Genomic DNA, 22077 nt, shown 5'->3' on the forward strand with positions numbered 1-22077 from the left:
CCCTCACGCGCCGTGTGCAAAAACAAACAGCCGTTAGCGAGGAGGCGAAGCAAGGCGGAGCCGTGTTAGAAGGAGATGCGCGATTGGGTCGCTGTGAGGGTTCAAACCAGCAAGGCGCGCGGGTATTGGCAGAGCTGAGCGCGCGGGGGGAGGCGGCTTATTGTCTGGGGCTCCGGTGGTGGCGGCGGTAGTTCCAGCGGTTGGAGCTAGGGATAGTGGCGGCGGCGGCAGCGGATCGAGACTGCTGTCCGAGTCGGTGCCGAGCTCTCGGGCTGGGGTGAGACAGATCGGGCGCCGCGTCCTAGCGGAGGGAGCGACAACTACGCAGTGTCCGAAGCAGCGCTGAGACCATGGTGAGGGCCGGGCTGGGCCGAGCCGGGCCGGAGGCGGGGAACGAAGCCGATTGGGGCGGGGCAAGAGCCAGTTGGCGCTTCCCCTCCCCCGGCGGAGGGCCCGGGCGCGCCGGGACGCAGGTGCCGGCAGCAGCCGAGACGAATCTTGCGGGTTGCAAAGGGATCCCCTAGGGGGCGGACTGGGGCAGCGAACGATTTGTCCTTCGCGCCCAGCGGCCGTGGGACGCACGCTTACCTGTTGATCTTGGAGTTTGCTGAGAGTCCTGCCCACCTCCGGGGCTGAGCTCCGAGCCCCAACGCCGGGGCCGATCCGAGCTCCCAAGTTGGGACAGACCACGCCCCCAGGGGAGGAGGCTCCGGGAACAGCCGCAGCCAAGGGCTAGAGTGCGGGAGGGTTGTGATTCGGCTTTTAAAAGACGAGTTATTTTGAGTCAGCCTTAGAGCTGGGGACTTAGGCACTGTTTCCCTTGGTCCCAAAGGTTCCCTGCCCAGCATTTGAAAAAGGCGCAAACTCCCCCAACTCTCACGGGTACTTTGTCATGATAAACTCACGTAAGCAACATGCTGGTTTTTCCCAAACAAATTCTGTCACTGTTTACATCCCTGATCTGAATTAGTTTTGTTTTTTAATGGAAAGTGAGGAAATGCAGAATGAGTGATTATAATCGAGATTTCCAATTTTTTTTTTTTAAAGAAACTTGGAGTTTGGACAAGGAGAGGACATAAATGCATTTCTTTGCTATTTGCCCCAAATTGAGCATTTGCTTCTGGGCTGGCAAATAAAAAATGCCAACAACATCACATTAGGTCTGTCATCAGAAAAGACAACTGATCCAGTATGTTTGGAGCTTATTCGGTGCTTTTTTCTTTCCAAGGTGGAGGACGTTTAGAAGAATGTGAATGGAAATTAAATGTGTAGTTTTAAGAAAGGGGAAAGTGAAACTTAACCAACAAAAAGGGGGGGGGTATATCTAAATTACTTTCGAATGATAATCAAATGAATTCTAAAAGGATACAGCTTCAGAAATGAGGTCTCACACTTTTGTATTTGATGGCTTAATATTTGAGTAATCAAATTTGTGAATGAAAATGTTCTTTTACTTCTCTCTTCCTCCCCCCCCCCCCCCGACTAGAAATCATGACTGTCTTTTAAAAACAAGATATTTTATTCCATTACCGATTTCTTGAATCCAAAAACCACATCTTGGTTCGCAGTATATGGTTTTAAAGTTTCTTTTCAGCTCTACTAAGAAGCTAAGACAGCCTACTTAACTTTTTGGGGTTATCTAGTCATTTTTGTTGGAAATATATTTTAAAAGTTGCAGCAATAATTAGCTTAAAATATGCTAACATTACTATCACGATTTGAGATCCTGGGCAAGATCTTTTATTACATAATTACAAGTTGCAGAAAAAATGTTAACCTACCATGGTAGAGGAAGCTCCTCATCAGGAGCTCCCTATACAGATGAAATCCTATTCTCCCCATCCCCAAATTGGAGTAGCCTTCTCACTATATTTTGCGGTCTTATATTTTAGCTGCTGTTTTGTTTTGTTTTTTTGAATTTTGATCTTGGTTAGGAAAAGGAACCCAAATCATTTATTCTTCAAATTTTTAGGTGACAAGCTTATGTGATAAGTTTGGAATATAATAAAAACAATCCTTACTACAGAACTGGACAAAACTATGATGGGGAAGAAGAGAGAATATTTATAGTAATCATATACTTTTGGACCCAGAAAGGACTTTAGTCCAATACTCTTCACATTAGATATTTGTTTTATATTAGTAAATCATTTTAGTTTTCAAATAACTTTAATTGGTAGAAACCAAGATCCAATTTATATCAATCAAACTTACTTGAACTAGTGTTTGAGTGTTTGGTCATTGCATAAAATCTTTTAAGCCAATCTAGAGGTGTGAGGTATATGGTAATGGTTTATCAATATTAAGTGCATTAGTATTGCCAAATAATGAGGACTGTATTGAGTTGTGGTGTTTTGTTTTGCTTTTTTTTTTTTTTTTTTGATTTAGAGCATTTTATCACAGATTGTGCCATTTTAGGAATCTGAAACTTAAGGGAAAGAGGAAAAGGAAAATTAATATTTACTTCAGTTTATTATTAGTGCTTTTGAGGGAGGCATGATTATAGCAAATTAAAATATCTTGGATCCTGTTTTCATACTTAGAAGATTAGATTCTATTCAGTTTAACATCTGAATTGTTGTGAAATCTTGTGTACCTTTATATTAGAATAGAATGAACCACAGTTATTATTACAGAACTGACATTCTGAACTAATTGCTAAAGGCATAATTTTATAATTCATAATTAATATAAAAGTGGTGGCCCTTTGAAATCTTTTGGCTTGGAATTAATGTTTCACTTAACAGTTTTCTCAAAATTTGCATTTGAATAATTGACAAATCTTTTTCAACTAAAATGAGTTGTATATACAGAAAAATGTACCCCATTCAAAAATTAGTTCAAATAAATGATTGGTTTGTAACAAAAAGTTCCTTGTACCATTTTTGCAGCCATGTAATAAACCTATAAAAGAGTGAATAAAATGAGATTATACTATAGCTGGTGTGATTATATATGTTGTCTTTTTTTCTTTTTTTTTTTTAACTGAGACAATTGGGCTTAAGTGACTTGCCTTAAGCAAGTTCCTAGCTGTGGGAAGTGTTAAGTGTCTGAGGTCAGATTTGAACTCAGGTCCTTCCTGTCTTCAGGGCTGGTACTCTATCCACTGCACCACCTACCTGCTCCTGTTGTCATTTTTTATGTAACTTTTTTGCAACTTCTAACTTTAAAAAATTTGTGTGATAATGTGGTAACAATTACCATTTTAAGTAAAGAGTCAACTTTAAGCAGATTTAGTGCCAAAAGGTCCCTTTATATTTTGGGTAGCACAATAAAAATTAGTATGTGAGAAATTTATTAGATCTGCGGCTCTCCAGAACTTGTGAACTAAATTGGTACAAAAAACTATGAACGAAGTTGCCTCCATGCTTTCCTGGCATCAGGAAAAAATTAATGGACCTTTCAGAAACTTAGTAATACCTTGTCAGTTTATTGCAAACATAGTAAAATAAGTGGCAACAGTAGTTCCCGAATCTACAAAAATACAAGTATGCTTAATTATCAAACTTGCCTGTCATCTAAAATTTATATTCTGTTAAATGGTACCTTATGGTACAAATTGGGGAAAGAATTTAAAGATCAGTGCCAAGACTTAGTAAATACGAGTTTGTTTCATGATCTGTCTTTCATTCCTGTGCTTTGACAGTTTAAAGTTCATAAGTTTAAGCTATTCATTTACTTTGTCCAAGCACTCTAATAATTTTATTACCATGGCAATAGGGTGATTCCTTTTGATAAGATTACATTTGTAAAGAAAGATAAAATAGATTTTTTTCAACCACAATAAAATAATGGTTTTGTGTCATAAGGAAGGGATGATAGTGTGTTATGTCCTTGATACTGTATAGTATATTGAGGTGACCTCGAGTATTCTAAAAGTCTTAGTGGGGCTTTAAGCTTTTAAGACATAAAAACCCAACTAAGACTTTGAGAACAACTTCTTTTTCATATATTGTATCACTTCATTATTAAGTGTGGGATTTCTCCACTAATGGTACCCTAATTGAAATCTTAATTAAATGATGATGCAGGGTGGACAGTGGAGACTGAGGAGGAACTATCATAGTTTCTTAAATTTGCCTGAAAGACAAAGTGATTCAATTTGATGAGAAAATATAAATTGTTTTAATTTCATCTGATCACAATTCAACCTTCAACTTTCAAATGGATATTTCTTTTATGTTGCTACTATAAACATTATCATTATTATTATATTAGTGGAGACAATCAAAATTAGCTAGACATTGTTTTGACAAATTTCCCTTAAAGTTTGATATAGAGACATTGAGTAATGTCTATGAAATGAAAAATTTGTATATAAGGGCCCCTCCCAAAAAAAAAGCAATAGAAACATACAGAATAACTAGTTTTATATTTGTGAAAGTATAAACAGATGTATATATTTTTAAGCTTGTTGTTTAAAACTAACTTTTCAAAAAATTGTCTTTAAAATAAAGTATAAAGGATTCTGCAGTTCCGATTTTTTTTTTTATCTTTAGGATTTAAAGTTCTTGAATATCAATTATAACTAGTTACTTTAATATATTGCACCTTCTCTGATTTTGATAATCTTTTGATGGTATACCTAAGGGCAGGGCTTTTTAAACCTTTGGTCTTAGAAATTTTTACATGATCCTGGGTATACAAATTAAAAGTTATTGAAAATGAATCATAATTATAAGACCCCTTATGGGATCACAACCTTCATTTTAAGACACTGGGGTCTAAGGTAATACCTTTAATAGAAATAGAGATACTATTTGCCAAGGAGCAAGCTTTTAGAATGTTTAATAATATTGCTTATTTTGGTTTTTGATTTAATTCTACAAAGTGAATGGGAAATATTCGAACAATTTCTTTGTGTTAACCCTTAAGCTTAGTAAGACATTCAAGGAAGGACAGGCTAATAATATTTTGTAACAGTTTTTAAATTTAACCTTATTTTTGTCAAATGTAAAATTTTACCTATAATTTTTGTTTTATCACTTTCGTTTCCAAATATATCCTTTCCACCCACAAAGATAATCTTTGTAAAATAGAGAAAAAGATAATGGGAGGTAAGGGGAATAATACATCAATAAAAGCAATCAATATATCAAATGAAAATGAAAATAGAGGAATCTTGTTATTTTAATCTTAATGCAAGATAGTTGTGATGGGGGGAGGGGTTTCATTTGTTTAAAGATATAAAGTAAAGCTATAGGATTTATTCAGAAATCATTTTTTTCCTTGTAATTTTTAGGCTGGAGGCAAAGCTGGAAAAGACAGTGGGAAGGCCAAGGCTAAGGCAGTGTCTCGCTCACAAAGAGCTGGACTACAGGTAATGTGTGCAAAATTAATTTATTTTGGATCAATTTTTCTTTTCTCATGAGTGGTATAATTCTGAAACTTAATAAAGATGCATCTCTAATTAGTGTCCAGCAGACTTTTAGAAAATTATGGTTGAAGATAATAGATATGGAGATTTATTAGGATATGGTGAATAAGAGATTTGGATTTAGGAAGGCTTGAATTCTATTCATACCTTAGGTACTAAGTAATGTGATCCTGGAAAATTACTGAACCTCAGTTTCTTCATCTCTAGTTAGAATAATAATAGTAGCTATCTCATACATAGGGTTTTTGTATACATAAATATTAGGTTTTATTACTACCATTATGAATTTAAAAGTAAAAGTTCCATCATTGGAAAATGATGAGAGAGTATATCCATTAAAAAAAAGCATGGGGATAAGAATGGTGCCTTGGAGAAACTGACTTTTAGGAACCAGGGGAAAGAAGATTCAGAGGAGAATCAGAATAGTTAAAGAGAATTTCAAGAAACAGGGTGTGGTCATTAGTGCCAAGAGCTAGTTGAAGTTCAAAATAGGGAAGTCATTGGAATATTTGAAAGTATTGCTTCCATCTAGATGGTGGTAAAAACCACAGTAGAGGAAATTATTCCCGATTAAAGAAAGGAGATAATACTGAGGCTAAAAATTAGGTGAAGGTTTTTTTAAGCTAGCAGACATTTGTGCAAAGAATTCACTAGAAAGGAAGTTGTTAAAGATGCTAGAAAAAGAGATATTTGTTTGTTGCTTTTGTAAAAATCTTGAACTTACACTACTAAGAATTTTGTGCAGTCATCTTTTTTCATCATTTGCCATTTCTTAGGGTTCAGTAATATTTCATTATATTCCTACACTACCATTTGCTCAGCCATTTCCTTATCTTTTGCTTCCCTCTGCCCTTCCAGAATAGGAGATACTTGACAAATCCCATTTAAATAGCATTTTAAATTTTACAATGATTTTTTTTTTCTCATAGTAATCTTATATAGTAGGTAGTTGTAAGTATTTAACCATTTTACAGATTATTTTGGTTTAACCAAGTTTAATACCTAGTTTATTATCATGTAACTAGTAACAGACCTAGGACTGAAACCTAGTTCTTTTTTGATTCCAAGTTCAGCACTCTTTCCACTATATTATGCTACCTCTTTCCTAGAAGGAAAAAAGATCTAAAAGAAATTGTAAAGAAATGGTGACATGTGGAGCATTGGTAGGGAAATTAGATGGAGAAGGGACAGGACCTTATAAACAAGTAATTACAGGCGGAATTGGGATTTATTCAACCAATGAATCTTGAAACAGAACTTTTTTTATAAAGATAGTTTTCAGTATTCGTTTTTATGTTCCATATTTTTCTGCCTCCCCAAGACAGCAAGTAATCTAATATAGATTAAATAGGTGCAATCCTTAAACATTTTCATATTTGTCATATTGTATCAGACAAATCAGACCAAAGGGGGGGAAAAACATGAGAAAGAAAAAGCAAACAAATTTTTTTAAAAAGTGAAAATGCTATGACTATCCATATTTATTTTTCCTAATTCTCTCTCTGGGTGCAGATGGCATTTTCCATACCAGGTCTATTGGAATTGTTTTGAATCGTCATTGTTAAGAAGAGCCAAGTCCATCACAGTTAATCATCACATAATCTTGCTATTACTGTGTATGTACAATGAGAACTTTCATTTTAAATGATCTATATCTCATACTGGGATTAGCTTCTCATAGGCAGAGATTGTTTTTACTTTTTCTTGTATCTAAAATACTTAACAGTGCCTACCACATAATAAGTGTTTTTAAAATGCTTTATTGATTGGTTAATTTAAAAATGACCTAAAAAAGGAAAGGAACTGTCTTTCACTGTGCTCTAGATCTTGTTTTCTCTGTCATCAATCCTTGAAAAGACTCTGCAGTACTCTGGTTCCTGACCTGAGCATCAATCCTCTTTTACCTTAAAAAGTTTAGAAAGTGTTTTTTGTGTGTTTTGTTTTTCAAAAAAGATTTTACTAGTGACTAAGGAAAGAAAGATTTAAAAAGAAAATGTAATTGACAGACTAGAATTGATAAATTATGGAGCATGGGAATCTTAAGTATCTTAACTATAAATGCTCTGTATAACTTTTCAAACTGACTTCTGCTCCTGTTTAACTTATCACCTAAACTTCACCATGACCACATAGCCCAGTAGAATTAGAATTTTTGTTTTATTTTTTATTTTCAGTTCCAAATTGCCTCCCTCCAACTTATTTCTCACCCATTAAGAAGGCAAGAAATATAATACCTGTTATACATAGGAAGTCATGTAAAACGTATTTCCACATCAGCCATTTTGGGGGGAAGGAGACAACAAAAAAAAATTGAAAAAAAATCTTTATTCTGTTTATTCTGTTCTGTTCTCAAGAATTATCAGTTTTAGGTGGCACCTATTAGCTATTGGATTCAGGAGGACTCGAATTAAAATTGTCTCAGACACTTAATACTCACTAGCTGTGTGACCTTGGGCAAATCACTTAACCCCAATTGTCTCTTCTCCCCTCTCCCTCCCCCCCAAAAAATTGTATAACCTATGTCAAAATTGCTCTCTTGGGGAGGTAAGGGAAGGAGACAAAGATTGGAATTCAGAATCTCATAAAAATAAATGTTAAACTATCTTTACAAGTAATTGGAAAAATTAAATACTATTGGAGAAAAAAACCTGGAAAGACTTATATAAGTTGATACAAAGTAAAGTGACAGAATCAGGAGAACATTGTACATAATAACATTAGTATTGTCCTATGATCAACTGTGAATGACTTAACAATGAAAAATGCTATCTACCTCCACAGAGAGAATCAATGAACTCTGCATGCAGATCTGTGCAGGGTTTTTTTTTTTTCGTTCAATAGTTTTTTTATTTTTCCAATTACATGTAGATAATTTTCAACATTCATTTTAGGAGAGGGGTTCCCAAAATATATGCATAGATAATTTTCAACATTCACCTTTGAAAAACCTTATGTTCCAAATTTTTTCTCCCTCTCCCCAAGAGAGCAGGGAATCAGATATAGGTTAAATGTGTGTAGTTCTTCTAAACATATTTCCATATTTGTCATGCTACACCAAAAAAAAATCAGATTAAAAGGAAAAATTCAATGAAACAGCAAAAAAAGGTGAAAGTTCTATGTTTTGATCCACATTCAGTCTCCACAGTTTTCCTCTCTGGATGTAGATGACACTTTCCATCATAAGTCTATTGAAATTGCCTTGAATCACCTCATTCTTGAAAAGAGCCAAGTCCATCACAGTTGATCATCACATAATCTTCTTGTTACTGAATACAATGTTCTTTTGGTTCTGCTCACTTCATTCAGCCTCAGGTCATTTAAATCGGGCTTTTTTGAAATCAATCTGTTAATCCAATTCTTATAGAACAATAATATTCCACTACATTTGTATACCATGACTTATTCAGCCATTCCCTAACTGATAGGCATCCATTCAATTTCCAGTTCCTTGCTCCTACAAAAAGAGCTGCTACAAACAGTTTTGCATATATAGGTCCTCTTTTATGATTTTTTTGGGATACAGATCCAATAGAGACACTGCTGGATTAAATAACATGCACATTTTTATAACCTTTTGGGCATAGTTCCAAATTGCTCTCCAGAATGGTTGGATCATTTCACAGCTCCACTAACCATTACTGTCCTAGTTTTCCCATATTCCCTCCAAAATTTCATTGTTTTTTTTTCCATCATCTTAGCAATCTGAGAGGTATGAACTAGTACCTCAGAGTAAGTGTCTTAATTTGAATTTTTCTAAATAACATGTTTGTTTTGTGGTTATATTTATCTAGTTCTGATAGAGGGAGATTGAGATTCCCCCAGTGATATAATTTGCTATCTATTTCTTGAAATTCACTTAACTTCTTAGAAAATTTGGGTACTATACTACTTAGTGTATATATGTTTAATGTTGATATTACATCATTATCTGTGTTTCCCTTCAACAAATGTAGTTTCTTTCCTATCTCTTTTAATTAGATCTGTTTTTGCTTTTGCTTGATCTGAGATCAGGATCACTACTCCTACTTTTTAAACTTCAGCTAAAGCATAATAGATTTTTCTCCAGCCTTTTATCTCTTTAGTCTGTATGTATTTTTCTACTTCAGATGTGTTTCTTGTAAACAACATATAGCAATCTCACTTTTAATGCATTCTTCTGGGAGAATTCATCCTATTTACATTCACATATATCCCACCATCCTATCTTTCCCAGGTTTTTTCTCCTTTCATCCTTTTTCTCTTCACCATGTTTTGCTTCTGACCACCACTTCCTTCAATTTGCCCTCCCTCTTTTCAGTCCCCCTTCCCCCTTCTTATCCCTTTCCCCTTTTACTTCTGCCTAGAATTATTTTCTTCAGTCAATTTTAGCTCTTCCTTTTCCAGGTGGTTGGCTTTTTTCCCAAAACTTTTATAATTCTACTACAAAGTTCTCATTTTTTTCCCCCATTTGCCTTCGATCCCTCTTTTAACCTTTTTGAATTCTTCCAAGAGAGTTCCTTTGAGCTAGAGATCAGTTCATATTCTGCTTTGAGGCTTCTTCTGAAGACATTTTGCCCTCTTCTGCATTTGTGATCTAATCTTCTCTGTCTCCATAGTAGCTTTCTATAGTCAGAGCTCTTTTTGCTTTTTTGCTCCTTTTTAAGAGAAATTGTCCCTAGCTTTTTTGCAGAGAGACGGGGGGCTCTCACTGACTTCTCTGGACTGAGACTGGGGCTAGGGCTGTTGGTACTGCAGGCTTTTTCACTGCTCTGGGTGGGCCTGACTAAATCCCGATTATTATACTGGAGATTGGGGGCTCACATTTTGGCTTCTGCGTCATGTTGGAGGTCTCACCGATAGTTTGCTGATCAACTGGCCTTCTGAATCAGGACAGAGTAGCCAACACTGCTATATTTTGGCTAAGAGCCTCCTACCAGATTTCCTGTGCTGCACCGGTGCTGGCCTGCATTCCCCTCTGCCCAATGAGACAGACCTTTCCTAAAGCCCTTCCAAGATATCTTAAGCTGTAATATCTTAAAATACCTTAAGATATTACACTCCAAATGTTTGTAGATTCTGTCACTCCAAAATCCATTAGGAGGCTTGATCTAGTATTCAGAGGGAAGCTGGGGCAAGCTCAGACAATGTTCTGCTTGCTTTCTACCATCTTGGTTCTATCTCTGCCCAAAAAAATATGTCCTCATACAATATCGTTGTCGAAGTGTATAATGATCTCCTGGTTCTGCTCATTTCACTTAGCATCAGTTCATGTAAGTCTCTCCAAGCCTCTCTGTATTCATCCTGCTGGTCATTTCTTACAGAACAATAACATTCCATAACATTCATATACCACAATTTACCCAGCCATTCTCCAATTGATGGGCATCCATTCATTTTCCAATTTCTAGCCACTACAAACAGGGCTGCCACAAACATTTTGGCACATACAGGTCCCTTTCCCCCCTTTAAGATCTCTTTGGGATATAAGCCCAGTAGTAGCACTGCTGGATCAAAGGGTATGTATAGTTTGATAACTTTTTGGGCCTAATTCCAGATTGCTCTCCAGAATGGTTGGATTCCTTCACAACTCCACCAACAATGCACCAATGTCCCAGTTTTCCCGCATCCCCTCCAACATTCATCATTATTTTTTCCTGTTATCTTAGACAATCTGACAGGTGTGTAGTGGTATCTCAGAGTTGTCTTAATTTACATTTCTCTGATCAATAGTGATTTGGAACACTCTTTCATGTAAGTGGAAATAGTTTCAATTTCATCATCTGAAAATTATCTATTCATATCTTTTGACTATGCTAAATATATATTCTTAATGAAATAGATGCAACTAGGACAGAAAAGGCCTGGAAATGGTCAGTGTAATGTATGTTAGGAAATAAGCAAGAGATGACAAGTTTGTTGAGTGGTGTTGAATATCTTGTTGATAACATAAATTTGTTCATGAATGTATAAAAGTCAATCAACAAATATATAATTATTTGTCAGGCACTGTCCTGAATGCAGGGGATGTGAAGAAAGACAAAAGCAATCTCTGCCCTTAAGAATTTTACTTTACAAGATACATATAACTGTAACCTATTCAACATGTAAAGGACTGTTTGCCATCTGGAGGAGAGGGTGGAGGGAGGGAGGGGAAAAATCGGAACAGAAGTGAGTGCAAGGGATAATGCTGTAAAAAATTACCCTGCCATGGGTTCTATCAATAAAAAGTTATTTAATAAATAAATGAATGAATGAATGAATTAAAAAAAAAGATACATATAGAGTAGAAAGTAATCTTTCAGGATAAGACTTTAACATTAAAAGGGTCTAAACAGTTAATCAATGGAATAGGTTAGTTTCAAAGGACAAAACAGCCAATAACTTTAATAATCTAGTGTTTGACAAACCCAAAGACCCCAGTTTTTGGGATAAGAAAGCATTATTTGACAAAAATTGCTGGGAAAATTGGAAATTAGTATGGCAGAAACTAGGCATTGACTCACACTTAACACCATATACCAAGATAAGGTCAAAATGGGTTCATGACCTAGGCATAAAGAATGAGATTATAAATAAACTGGAAGAGCATAGGATAGTTTACCTTTCAGACCTGTGGAAGAGGGAGGAATTTATGACCAAAGAAGAACTAGAAATCACTATTGACCACAAAATAGAAAATTTTGATTATATCAAATTGAAAAGTTTTTGTACAAACAAAACAAATGCAGACAAGATTAGAAGGGAAACAATAAACTGGGAAAACATTTTTACAGTCAAAGTTTCTGATAAAGGCCTCATTTCCAAAATATATAGAGAATTGACTCTTAATTTATAAGAAACCAAGCTATTCTCCAATTGATAAATGGTCAAAGGATATGAACAGACAATTCTCAGACGAAGAAATTAAAACCATTTATAGACATATGAAAATATGTTCCAAATCATTATTAATCAGAGAAATGCAAATTAAGACAACTCTGAGATACCACTACACACCTGTCAGATTGGCTAGAATGACAGGGAAAGATAATGCGGAATGTTGGAGGGGATGTGGGAAAACAGGGACACTGATACATTGTTGGTGGAACAGCCATTCTGGAGAGCAATTTGGAACTATGCTCAAAAAGTTATCAAACTGTGCATACCCTTTGATCCAGCAGTGTTTCTACTGGGCTTATACCCCAAAGAGATAGTAAAGAAGGGAAAGGGGCCTGTATGTGCCAAAATGTTTGTGGCAGCCCTGTTTGTAGTGGCTAGAAGCTGGAAAATGAATGGATGCCCATCCATTGGAGAATGGTTGAGTAAATTGTGGTATATGAACGTTATGGAATATTATTGCTCTGTAAGGAATGACCAGCAGGATGAATACAGAGAGGACTGGCGAGACTTACATGAACTGATGCTAAGTGAAATGAGCAGAACCAGGAGATCATTATATACCTCAACAATGATACTGTTTGAGGATGTATTCTGATAGAAGTGGATCTCTTCGATAAAGAGATCTAATTCAGTTTCAATTGATAAATGATGGACAGAAGCAGCTATATCCAAAGAAAGAACACTGGGAAATGGATATAAACTGCTTGCATTTTTGTTTTTCTTCCCGGGTTATTTATACCTTCTGAATCCAATTCTCCCTGTGCAACAAGAGAACTGTTTGGTTCTGCACACACATATTGTATCTAGGATATACTGTAACATATCTAACATATATAGGACTACTTGCCATCTAGGGGAGGGGGTGGAAGGAGGGAGGGGAAAAATCGGAACAGAAGTGAATGTAAGGGATAATGCTGTAAAAAATTACCCTGGCATAGGTTCTGTCAATAAAAAGTTATTTAAAAAAAAAAAAAGGTCTAGAAAGGGGTTCCTGCAGGAAGTATATTTAGTCTTGAAGGAAGTTAGGAACTCTTAAGAGACAAAAATTTTGAAGCATGGCAGATAGCTAGTTTAATAACAGAGGGAAGGAAAATAGGCTCTCTTGAGTGAGGAATAGCAAGTGAAAAACTTTGTGGAAAAGAGTCAAGTTTAAGAGTAGAAAGATAGGGGAGTTAAGTTGTAATAAGTTTAAATGGTATAAAATTTCATGTATGATCCTGGGAATAATAAACCATTGGAAGATATTGTGTAAGGGGGGGTAAATTAACATGATCAGACTGACTTTTTAGGGAAATCACTTCTGATACTTGAGTGGAAAATAGATTGGAACAAGATTTTAGACCAGGAGACATAACTTGCAGTAGAGGAGAAGTAAAAAAGGTCTGTACTAAAAGAGTGGCTGTGAGTGAAGATATGTGGGGGATCTAGAAATAACAGGATTTGGCAATGGATTATATATGTAAGCTCAGAGAAAGGGGTAGAAAATGGTACCAATATTCCAAACTTGAGTAACTGGGGAAGGGAGGACCTTGGCAGAAAGAGGGGAGAGTTTTGAGCAAAAGATAATAATGAGTTCTTTTTGCAGACAGTAAATTTGAGGGGCCTGGCCTATAGGATATCAAGATATCCACTGGGCAGTTGGTGAACTAGTCAGAGTTTAGGAGAGCTGAATATTGGGTATCCACTATGTAGAAGTAATCATTGTGCCTATGAAAACTGATGAAATTTTAATTCAATTTAATAAACATTTGTTGAGCACCCAGGTGCTAAAGATACCAAGACTAAAATGAAACTAGTCCCTGCCATCAGAGATCTTAAAGCCTAGCAGAAAATAGCATTGTTTCACAGATAAGTAAATAGAAAGTATTTGAAAATGAGGGAGGAAAAAGAATAACAATTAGAATGGTCAAGAAAGGCCTTGGTGTAAAAGGGACCCAAAAAACAGGTAAGAGTTATTTAATGATTAAAACTTTTAACTTCTGCTCAAGTAATATTTGCTTCTTTGAATCTTGCCACTTGTGAGAGAAATGCGAAGCTTTCTATCAAAATAGACCTTTTCTTTTCCATTTTCTTATTCTCAAGAAGAAAAAAGGTAAAACTTACTCTTTCCTTGCCAGGAATTCAATTTCTAGTCCAGAACTCAGGAGTTAAATCGTAGAAGCAATAATTGCCAAAGAAATTAATCTGAAATGATAATTTTTTTAACTGAACTAAGTTTTTTCTTTTTATAATTATTCCAATTATTGTTCTAGCAGTTTATTCTAAATAAAATATAAAGTAACTTAGCTTTTTAAAGTGCTTCATAATTGAAATTATTTCCATTTCAGTTCCCAGTGGGCCGTATCCATAGACACTTGAAGACTCGTACCACAAGCCATGGAAGAGTGGGTGCTACTGCTGCAGTATATAGTGCTGCAATTCTGGAGTATCTCACTGCTGAGGTTTGTGGATTTTTTAAAAATATTAATTACTAGTCCACTAATAAACATTTTAAAGATACTTTCTAGTTGTACATACAGTCTCCAAAAATGTTATTAATTAGGTGTTGTTAACCTTTTCACTTGCAAACCCGTTTTACTCAAGAAGTTTTTATATGATCCTGGGTATATAAGTATACAAATCAAACATTTACTGATATTAAATCATAATTTCACAATTCTCATATTTAGTTATATGACCCCATATGAGGTCATGACCCACAGTTTAAGAAGCTTTGACCTAGAGCTAAATACAGTCTACATATAAATTGATTTTACCATTCCCTCAGATTCCTCTTGTTAGATCTGCTACCCTACTAAAAAGATCCCCAACTCACAGGTTTTGTTTTCAAAATAGCCTTTAAGTCTTTGTTTAGACTCTCGATTCATTTTCCAACACAGAATGTCAGGGGATTGCAGGTTATCCTACCAGATAGCTTAAGAACAACTTACTTTACATAGCACTTACTAGTTACCAGACATGTTGCTAAAATACCTATTTAGTCCACAGTTTAATGATGGTGCTATACATTTGTGATGGGGTTAAACATTATGAAATTGTTTTGAAATTAAATGTGAGAAATTGTTTTATTTCAAGAAAAACAAATTTAATTATTTCACAAGTCAAATTCTGGGAACCTTCAATCTGCTAGAACACAGTTGTGCACACTGAAGTAATCAAAGAAAAGGGGGTGCCCCTTGAGTTGCTGAAATAGTTTCTAAAAATTAATACTTCCTGTTTCTGAGTCTGGGTGGTTGAATTCTAGAAAAATGAGTTTTTATTGTATAGCATTTGTATAATTTGTGTAACTTTAAAGTTTCATAAATAGGCTACCACAAGTTACATTTTAGGATATTCCAAGATTTTTCCCTAGATTATTTTAAAAGATTACAGGGTGTGAATGTGATTAGGTTATACATTGCTTTATGAATCATGTTGGGAGAGAAAAATCAGATCAAAAGGGGAAAATCAGGGGAAAGATTTAAAAAAAAAAAGAACATAGCATGTGTTGATTTACATTCAGTCTCTTTAGTTCTTTTTCTGAATGCAGATGGCATTTTCTGTCCAAAGTCTATTGGGATTGCTTTGGATCACTGAACTACTAAGAAAAAACAAGAAAGTTAAATTTTTTGGTTTATTTTGAAAAGTACTTTGGCATAGTATATGAGGGCTGGGCTTGGAGTTTCAATGGTATAGGGCAGGATTTTATCTCAGAAATTTTTATATGATCCTACGTATATAGATATATAAAATAGGTATATAAACAAATCATTGATAGTTAATAAATAAATCATAATTTTCACCACTTCATATGAAGTCTGGAACCACAGTTTAAGAAGCTTTGGTAGGGAATTTGTGGATGAGGAAACTGCTTTTACTAATGAAAATTGGTACCTCTCTGCAATTTAGAATCTTAAGTAGTTGTCTAGAATAGTGAAAGGTTAGGGTGACCTCCAAGGTCATACAATTGGCATGTATCTAAGCTAGAACTTGAAATCAGGTCTTTCTGGTTCCCAGGACAGCTCTCTGTTCACTACAATAGTACATGACAGTAGATAGTGGGAAATTGCAGTGGAATGTTAAGTTGTATAGGTATAATGGAAACGAATATTAACATGAGATTTTGATTGAAGTAGCAATAATAAGTGAATAGGAAAAGGTAAATTCAGGAGATATTTTAACAGACAAAAATCAGCTGGATTGGGTGAGATATTTGAATAGGCAATGACAGGAAGGAACCAGAAATGATTTTAAAGGTTTCAAGCTGTTTATCACTGAGGGAATTAAGATATTAACAGAATTGGGCAAATTAAGTGGGGCTATGGTTTATAATCTATATTCTCTGATTTAACAGACTTTAAAATTACTTAAATAGGTTCTCTCACACATAGAAATATACATATATATAAATATGAAATATACTTCACAAATTTATATATCATCCTTGCGTAGGAACTATGCTAATCTTCTCTATTGTTCCAATTTCAGTATATATGCTGCCAAACAAAGCAAGCAGTAAAAATACATTTTAACAAGAAAATATACATGTGATTGACACACACACATATATAATGTAATTGTTTTTATTTGTCCTGGTACTAAGTCACTCTGGAAGATGCTATTAAGCTTCAAGGAGATGCTTACTTCAGTGGGTTTTTGCTGACAGATATAATGCTTGTTTAATATTATACCAATAAAGAATCAACCATATTGTCTCCTTCCAAATACAGAGTAAGTCTCTTATCTCTAGAAATTCAGAGATTCAAGTGAATAGAGGATTGTTTGGAATGGAGTAGACCTGGTCAAGTGGATAGAGTGAAATAGGCTAGTACACAAATTTCCTCTTTGAAAAGACAGACACTATTCACTGTTCAGGGAACCAACCCAGATTCTACCCAAGCAATATCTCATTGAGAGATTTTGTCCAAGTCCCATCAAACAGGTGGGACTTTTCTTCTCTTTCTCCATTTCTTGTCAGTACAGTACAGCTAAGGAGCACAATCACATTGTTTATTATTTTTTTTTGCTTTTTAAAGAAAAAGAAAAATATAATTAAATTTCACCATAAAGACCTTGTCACTTGAATTCAATTTCTATGGACAAATCATACATTTATGACTGTAGAAAACACTGCCTCTAGTCATTTTTTTACCTAAAGTTCTGTTTTTTGGAAGTACTTAATATTAATTTGGAATTATGGCGACAATTTTAGGGATTTCAGATAATAGACATTTTGTTTAAAATGCAGATGGGACAAGGAAAAAGTACAACATTCAATTGTCAACTTGAAACAAGAGTTTTAAAAGATTCAAACATAAATCAGTTAGCACTTAAATAATTGTCCCTATTATGTTTGAGGAGAAGGCTTTGCAATCTTGATAAATAAAAAGAAATCATTGATATATAACTCAAAAGAACCTAATTAGGTTAATGAAAATTACATACCAATTGGGGAAACAGCCAGAGACCTCTAATTAAAAGTGATGTTTTTGACATCACTGTTTTAATGCAAATTGTCTATACCAAGAATCTTTAAGAGACGCAACTCCAATCTCTAGGATTGATCACAATTTGTATAAGAATGAAACAAAATTATGAAGTGAATGTTAAGAATAAGGGAATTGCTTGAGTCACAGTAAGATTGTGACTTGCCTGGGGTCACACATCTGGGAAATAAAATTGTCATTGTTCTGTCCACTATCCCTACTGCTGTTCAGTTGTGTCCAACTAGAGCTTCCTCTGGAAAAAATGGAATGGTTTGCCATTTCTTTCTTCACTCATTCTCCACTCATCCAAACAGATGAAAAAACTGAGGCATATAGGGTTAAATGACTTACCCAGGGTAACACAGCTAGTGTGGATCTGAGCTCAGATTTTTGAACTGAAGACTATGAATATTCAGACCCAGTACTTTATCTACTATGCCACCTAGCTATCTTGCTATTTCAACTTGCCTAAATGATGCAAATGTGGAGACTAAAAAAATTTAGTTTGTTCAATCCTAGTAAAAGCAAAAATAAACAGGGGAATGAATGCAGACATTTTAAAACATTGAATTTTAAAGAGAGATTTTTTTTATTTTTCTTGAACATGCATTTCATAATTTTGCTGGAATTAATTACCTAAAGACTTAGCTTGGAGGGGTAGGTAGGACAGTGTTTGATTATTTTTGCATACTGTAATGGAAAAGGTGGACTTGAGTTCAAATTGTGGTTCTACTATTACTTCAGTGATTTCTTTAAATCTCAGTTTCTTCATTTGTAAAATGAGATAATTGAACTAGGAGGCCTTTTAAGGGCCATTCCAGCTCTAAATCTATTATTCTCTGGTTTTTGAAAAATCAGATGAAATAATATATATGAGAGAACTTATAAAAATATAAAGCAATATACAAATATAAGAAAAAACAAAATATATTTCCTTAATGTAGTTATGATTTTGTATTGTATGCCAAAATACAGTTTTTTTTTTTTCTGATCTTAATGTGAGTTGGCTTGTATGAACTGTTGTAGCTGAAATTTTTCTTAATTTTCCTTAAATTATTTCATGAATACTTTTTATAGGTGCTGGAACTAGCAGGAAATGCATCTAAGGATCTCAAAGTAAAGCGTATCACTCCTCGCCACTTACAGCTTGCAATCCGTGGTGATGAAGAGTTGGACTCCCTTATCAAGGCTACCATTGCTGGTGGCGGTATGTAATACCTTTTGAAATATAGGGAATTTGGAGGCGTGTGTATGTGTGTGTGAGTGTGAGAGAGAGAGACGGAGACAGAAACACACTGAGACTGGCTGTGAGAGACTGGTTGGTTTTCATTCATGTGGGGAATTTCTATATTAGAGACCTACCCTACCAATACCAGTGAATAACTTAAAATCTGCATTCCTGGGTCCCATGTTCATGTAACAGTTTGTCAGGTCTAAGATGAACTTTCTTGAAGTCGTTCTGACTTCATGCCCTGCCATTTCCCTGCTTTGCATGCTGCTTCTCACAGCCCATTGTGTCAGGCCTCTACTTGGGCTTTGGTGAAGTCATTTTCCTTAAGTGCAGATATGATCACGATGTTTTCTACTATCTATTCCTGCTGCTTTCTCTTCTCACTAGGATAAAATGTGAGTCCTTCACAACCTTGTGCCTACCTGTCTTTGCAGCTTTGGTGGGCATTACTTTCTCTTATTCTTCAATCCAGCCAAAGTGGCTGTTTCTCTGTCCCTCACACAAGCCCCTCTTTCCCACTCTTCCCCCCATTTCTCATCTCTGTCTTGGCTCTGCCTGTGCCTCATCCTGAAATTTTCACTTTTTTATTTTCACCTCTAAGAGCTGGGGTGGGAAACCTTTTTTTTTTTTGCCAAGGGCCATTTGGGTATTTATAGCATCATTTGTGGGCTATGCAAAATTATCTACTTATAGAACTCAAGCAGTAAAGAGTTGTTAAATCTAGCTGTCAGCTCATCTTCACTTATGGTTGACTGTACAAATGATTTCAGTAGTTAGAGGTTCCCCATTCTTGTTATACAGTCTATTTAAGACAATTCTTAACCACCTTCTATTTCAATCCCTTCCAACTGCTAAAGTTCTGTCTCCCAAACTGTTTTCTATTTAACTACTTAATAGTTAATAACTATTAATTATAATTAGTATGATAACTTAATAATATAATTAGCTATAATTATTGATAGTTAATAACTTTTTCACATTATGTTTATATATAAATACTTGTCTCCTCCATTAAAAAGAGATTATATCTTTTATTTCTAATATATATAATAGGTGTTTTAATAGATACTTCATAATTTTTGAACTTTGGAACAAATCATATACAGCAAACCCTCACTTGTAGCCAGTGCCAGCAAAAAGTGAGTTATTCAGCACTCACTGGAAAGTGTCTTCAATTCCCGGTCTAGTACTATGGTAACTTGGGGATCTAAAAAAGAGGAAGATTTATTGGTAACATCAGGGCAGTGATAATTGCATGAATGATGAATGAATATGAGGTGGGACATATACCACTGCCAAAGTTCCCAGGCTTATCTTCTTACTTTAACCATTAATAGGCTGTGCTCTGCCTTGATGGTAGTTTGAATTCTATGTGATGATGTTATTCAAATAACACAAAATGGAAAAAAAAATGGAGCAGACCATCAGTCTTAATATTCATGCCACATAACACTCTGAATACATCTTGCACCCATCTTCAGAATTGTGTTATTCCCTATGGATTAGAGACAAGACTATCCTCAAAACATAAGACCTAGCATCACCACGTATGCAGATTATTTAACATTTACAAACAGTAGAAAATATTGCTATGCAACTGTTGAGAATGACAAAAACTTTTCTGGAAAAAACCTGGAAGTATAGTCATCCAAAAGCAATGACTCAATTTCACTGAGGTTCCTAAACAATGACTTAACTTCTAGAATAATAGTTTATCCTGCAGTACAAAGCTGCAGAAAAGGCATCAGCTTACTATTGTCAGCATGGAGAATTGCCCAGAGGTTATCAAGGTTCCCCTAACTGTGATTCTTTGGATTTATACTTTGTATTTACAATTTTTCATAAAAATAAATGTAACTTTGCTTCCATAAGTAAACCTTTCTTTAAAAACTTGCCTTGTGGCTATATTAATGATTTTTATTAAATTATCTCTGTTATATAACACAAAAGGCAGTGTGATATAGTGTATATAGAGAGCTAGCCTGTGAATTAGGAAGTCCTGGTTCAAGTCTCACCTCTGAAACATACTAGACTACTACACAACCCTGGAGCAAGTTATTTAAGCTATCAGTTTGGCATTTATCTTAGAATAAAAGCTATGGAGTAATTGTTGTTCCTCATTGGTAAATGAAGTTGCCTGTATAGATGAAATCACAGGTCTGAACGACAAAAACTTTTAAAAGTCTTGACTCTCAGAAATGTCATAGTAATATTAATTTACATACACTACTTGTGTTTCTTTAGTAAATTTTTACTGATGTCTTTTATATGTTGCCTAAATTTCTTCTTGTATTTCTCCCCTCTTTCACAGAGCCATTCCATATAATAAGAAATAAAGCTAAGGAATGTTTAAGTGTTTTAACTTTTTTAAAAAGTATTTAAAAGGTATAGAATGGAAAAAGAAATTAATTGCCAGTCTAATAATTTCTGTAATGTAACCACTTATCACTGAATTATATAATAAATTTATAGATACTGGGGAGAAGTCTTACCAATAATCATGTTTTTCTTTCAATCTAGGTGTGATCCCTCACATCCACAAGTCTCTGATTGGAAAGAAGGGACAGCAGAAAACTGCATAGAGTGTTGTTTTAAATCAACCCTCTTCCTCCCTCTCATTGTACTGTAACTGGGACAGAAGAAATAATGGGGATATGTGGAATTTTTTAAAATAGTTAAATGGAAAAGCATAGACAATTGACTGTAGACATGATAAAACATTTGTATGTTCTTTAGATTCCAAGTTTGACAAAGTATCTTGTCATGTGGCAGCAATTTGTGTGTTGATTGGCTAGGTTTCTTCCCATGTGTTTTATACAAAAATGGACTGATAAAACCATTTTTTACAAAATTGTCTCAGCTATTCTATTCATACTATGTTGCTTTTGGTTTTTTATTTAGTAGGTAGTTTTTGCTTATTTTTAACAGAATCTCAAATGGATTTCCCTACCTAAGATGAAAATTGTTTACCTTTAATGAATATCAGGGCAGGGATATAAAGATATTTTCTACCTTAAAGTAAAGCTCTTTGAAGCTTAGTTTGTCAGATGCTATTACAACTTCATTGAATTTTGAATGAAGATATGGACATAATTTAGTAATAATAGCTGTCATGAAATCTTAGTTTTAAGAGCTGAAAGAGTTTT

At 34.9% G+C, this 22077-nt stretch overlaps 1 protein-coding gene and 1 non-coding gene across 2 annotated transcripts; one reads left to right on the forward strand and one right to left on the reverse strand.

The window, feature by feature from the left end:
- Window positions 1–169: 169 nt before the first annotated feature.
- On the forward strand, window positions 170–21782 carry LOC127548821 (histone H2A.V). Its single transcript, XM_051976426.1, has 5 exons — window positions 170–353; window positions 5243–5320; window positions 14563–14676; window positions 18778–18907; window positions 21452–21782. The coding sequence occupies exons 1-5, from the start codon at window positions 351–353 to the stop codon at window positions 21511–21513; spliced, it is 387 nt and encodes a 128-aa protein (XP_051832386.1). The 5' UTR covers window positions 170–350; the 3' UTR covers window positions 21514–21782.
- On the reverse strand, window positions 16622–16726 carry LOC127552558 (U6 spliceosomal RNA). The gene has a single exon (XR_007951434.1). It is a non-coding gene; the product is annotated as a U6 spliceosomal RNA (small nuclear RNA).
- Window positions 21783–22077: the final 295 nt, after the last annotated feature.

The sequence above is a fragment of the Antechinus flavipes genome, chromosome 2 (assembly GCF_016432865.1).
Source record: "Antechinus flavipes isolate AdamAnt ecotype Samford, QLD, Australia chromosome 2, AdamAnt_v2, whole genome shotgun sequence".
In the NCBI taxonomy this organism is placed as follows: domain Eukaryota; kingdom Metazoa; phylum Chordata; class Mammalia; order Dasyuromorphia; family Dasyuridae; genus Antechinus; species Antechinus flavipes.

Bases quoted from the DNA above. Each gene is read 5' to 3' on its own strand.
- LOC127548821 (XM_051976426.1), top strand. The intron at 14,677-18,777 runs GTTTGTGGATTT...TACTTTTTATAG, and splicing joins TGGAGTATCTCACTGCTGAG to GTGCTGGAACTAGCAGGAAA. The intron at 18,908-21,451 runs GTATGTAATACC...CTTTCAATCTAG, and splicing joins GGCTACCATTGCTGGTGGCG to GTGTGATCCCTCACATCCAC.